A 3,578-nucleotide genomic window follows, 5' to 3' on the forward strand; every position below is an offset into this window, starting at 1 on the left:
TAATTCAAGTGTGCTGATGCGGTGGAGGTTGCGCCAGTGTTCGCCATATGGTGCTGTACCTAAACTGCTAAGCGTGGCCGGTTAGCAAAGATAATATCGTCCTCGATGAAGCATTCTTCCACCAAGAAGAAGAGGAAACAATCACTACGAGGCGAGACCCCAAGCGGAGGGAGAAGACAGGGTCATATTTCAGTGGAAGGGCTTGTAAATATCTATGGCGTGGGTGTTTGAGAAGGTGGAGAATCCTATGATTGGAATAGCAGGTGAGCTCGGTGGGAGATTTTGCATGCAACCAAAAGAAATTAAATCTGCTAGTATGACAATTGACGTAATGACAATCTTAGCACATAATACATATTTATAATGGGCATGACACTCGAAATGCATCCGAGGATGCTAATTGCATCAATACAAGCAAATGACCAGAGTGCTAATACCGACTAGATATTGTTTTCTAGTTCTAGTGAACCTGTTTTTATAATCTCACATGCCTTACACATGGCTTCTAATGGCTCCAGTTTGGGCATGGTGAGCCCTTCCCCTTCAGTGGTGTCAATAGTGGTTTTGCTAATCCTCTTCCAGTCATAGCACTGAATCAACGACCCCAAAGCCAAACCCACCACTCGATTAGCTAGGCCTGCTCCAGGACAGGCTCTTCTTCCTATTCCAAATGGTAGTAGTTTGTAATTCTCACGTTCTCCATTTTCAAACCTTTCAGGTATGAAACTTGTAGGATCTTCCCACACCTGAGGGTCTCTGTGAATGGCCCATGCATTTATCAATAAAAGTGTGCCTCCTGGTATATCAAATCCCCCTATTTGACAGTCATCTGAGGACATATGGGGCACTAAAAGAGGGGCCACAGGAAATAGTCTCAAAGTTTCAGAAATGATACTTTGAAGGTACCGCAGTTTGGGAAGATCAGATTCTTCTATCAAGCGGTCCTTTCCAACGTGAATATCCAACTCGGCTTTAGCTTTCTTCAAAACATCCGGATGATTGAGGAGAAGGGTCATTGCCCATTCCACCGTCGCTGCTGAAGTATCTGTTCCAGCAAGAATTAAGACCTGTATGGAAGAATTTGTGAGTTGAAAAAAGAACTAAAAAAACCCCACCAAAAACCAACATTATACACTTCAAAAACCAAGTTTCCCACTACAAATATTAACTTGCATTTTTTGTATGGTTTTAATTTTGTTTTCTGTGAAATTTTAGAATAAACTTCGAAAGTACAGTAGATAGGAAAACAACAGTTCACTCACCAATACAAGCCCTTTAATAATGTCATCTGTGTAGTACTCTGGTTCTGTTTTCTGCAAGGATAACAGATGGTCGATCATAGAATTATTATCCACTGAACCCCTGTCATTACCACTTCTATGCTCATCAATCAAACCCTGCAAGATCACCTGTGTCTCTCTCGTGGTCTTCTTTAACTTCTTCTCATGATCTCCGAACCCAATCCATCGCAATATGGGCAAAAAATCTGTTGGATTTGATGATGCCCCACCCAGTTTGAAAACCTCGCTGATAATCTCCCGAAAACGCTTAGCCTCCTCAAATTCCACGCCTTCTCCGTAGTATCGCTTTCCTGCAACCATCCTCGTTATAATATTAAAGGTTAGCTCTGTAAGCATCGGTCTCAGCTCTACCTTTGCAAAACCCTCCCTCGAATCTCGAGCCAATCGGAGGAGTAGAATCTTGACTTCATCCCTGCGGATGCCTAGAAACATGTTGAGGCGATTCGAGGAGAAGATTTCCAGGGCGCTGAGGCGGCGGAGGTTGCGCCAGTGTTCGCCGTATGATGCTGAGGCCATAGAGGTGTAGTTGAACCCCAGGTACTTGTCGGACGCTAAGCGAGGGCGGTTGGCCAAGACGACGTCGTTCTTGGTGAAGCATTCTTCGACGGCGGAGGGAGAGGAAACGATGACCACGAGCTGGGATCCGAATCGGAGGGAGAAGATTGGACCGTACTTTAGTGAAAGGCGTTGTAGAAATCGATGGACCGGTTGTTTGAGGAGGTGGAGATGACCTATAATTGGAACTGCAGGCGGGCTCGGTGGGAGATTCCCATATCTTCTTCTTGGGAACAAAATTCCGATAACAAGGAAGAGAAAGACGAAGAGAAGAGAGAGATATGAGTGAAGTGAAGACACTTCCATGGTAGTGTCTTCGAAGGAGTGAAAGGAAAGGTAGGCTTAGATACAAGTTATATCCTTGGATCAAAGGTACAACTAAAAAAAAAATTAAAAAAAAAAAAAAAAGAAGATTTTTTAATAACTTTCATACACTTCGACAGTTTCTTCTCTCCCCGCACCTGTCAACTATCAACTTTCCTTTTTTTTTAATGGAACTCGTTTCTGAGGAATTTTTTTTTTAAAAAAAACAATAAATAAAGGCCCGCGAAATTGGGCCGAATTGTGGCCCAAAATATGGCTTGGTGGGGTGCCACGTGGAGCACCCTCAAAATTCAAACAACAGAAAAAGGGTGGGGGCGGTCTGGCCACGCCTGAGCGCGCCACGTGGCAGCTGGGTGCTCAGGTGAGTCTCTCCCCGAACATGTCAACTATCAACTTTCCGCTTTTTTTGAAAAAAAACAAAAAAAAAGTCTTCTCTTCCGGACTTGTCAATTATCGTACTTTCCTCTTTTTTTGAAAAAAAAACAAAAAAAGTCTCAACTATCGTACTTTCCTCATTTTGTTTTTTCGGACATAACAAGTCAAACACATCATAATGATTTTTTCTAACATAAGCTTTACACATGGAATCCATGCCACATTATTCTTCTTTTTTTATTTTTCCTGGTTTTGCATTCTAGCTTTTAATTTTTAATTTCAATTTTTTCACTCTTCCATCTTTTTATTTTAATTATCTATAAATATTTTAAACATAAATTAATGATAATAATAATAAATAATTAATATAAAAATAAATATATAATGAACAAATTTAACTTTTTTTTATTTATGAGTATTTAATTTCATCTGATTTTAATATTTTTCTTAGTTAAAATATTTAATATTTTTAATTAAAAGAAAAAAATTTGATTGTGATTCTAATATTTTGTTTTGTTAAAATTTTTAATTTATATAAAATAATATATATATTTGATAAAAATTATATTTAATCTTTTATGTTAATTTTCTCTTAATTATATTAAAAATAAAATAAAATAAATCTATATTAAAATTACATATCATCAACACATACTACTTTTTTATAAAAAAAAAAAAGTAATATTAAAAGTAATGTATTTTTATAATATTTTTAACATATTTTAATATTTTTTTATTACACACCTAAAATTTATTCCAAAATTATTTTTATAATAATTTTGAATATAATTTTATTCTTAAATTTAAATACCTAGTTAATTCTTAGTTTTTATTATTATATTATTTTTTATTTTTTCTTTTATTTTCTTTTTTTCTCTCTCTTCTCACTTATCCCACCTACCCTACCCACTTATCTCACTTATCCCACCTACCCTACCCACTCATTATCTCTCTCTCTCATGGCAAAGGCTCCGGACTGTCTTCTCCCGTCTTCTTTCCCTTTCCCATTTCCTTTTTCCTTTG

The 3,578-nt window shown here is 37.4% G+C and overlaps 1 protein-coding gene across 1 annotated transcript; it reads right to left on the reverse strand.

Annotated features, from left to right (window-relative positions):
• Positions 1 to 298: 298 nt before the first annotated feature.
• LOC117927910 (cytochrome P450 81Q32-like) lies at positions 299 to 2,162 on the reverse strand. The gene is made up of 2 exons (XM_034847640.1): positions 1,263 to 2,162; positions 299 to 1,067 (listed from the first exon to the last, which is right to left on the reverse strand). The coding sequence occupies exons 1-2, from the start codon at positions 2,160 to 2,162 to the stop codon at positions 441 to 443; spliced, it is 1,527 nt and encodes a 508-aa protein (XP_034703531.1). The 3' UTR covers positions 299 to 440.
• Between the last annotated feature and the right edge of the window lie 1,416 nt (positions 2,163 to 3,578).

Source organism: Vitis riparia, chromosome 2 (assembly GCF_004353265.1).
Source record: "Vitis riparia cultivar Riparia Gloire de Montpellier isolate 1030 chromosome 2, EGFV_Vit.rip_1.0, whole genome shotgun sequence".
NCBI classification, from domain to species: Eukaryota; Viridiplantae; Streptophyta; class Magnoliopsida; order Vitales; family Vitaceae; genus Vitis; species Vitis riparia.

Excerpts from the sequence above, each read along its gene's own strand:
- LOC117927910 (XM_034847640.1), bottom strand. The coding sequence starts at position 2,162 with ATGGAAGTGTCTTCACTTCACTCATATCTCTCTCTTCTCTTCGTCTTT. Across the intron at positions 1,068-1,262 it reads TTATTAAAGGGCTTGTATTG|GTCTTAATTCTTGCTGGAAC; the intron begins GTGAGTGAACTG and ends TCTTCCATACAG.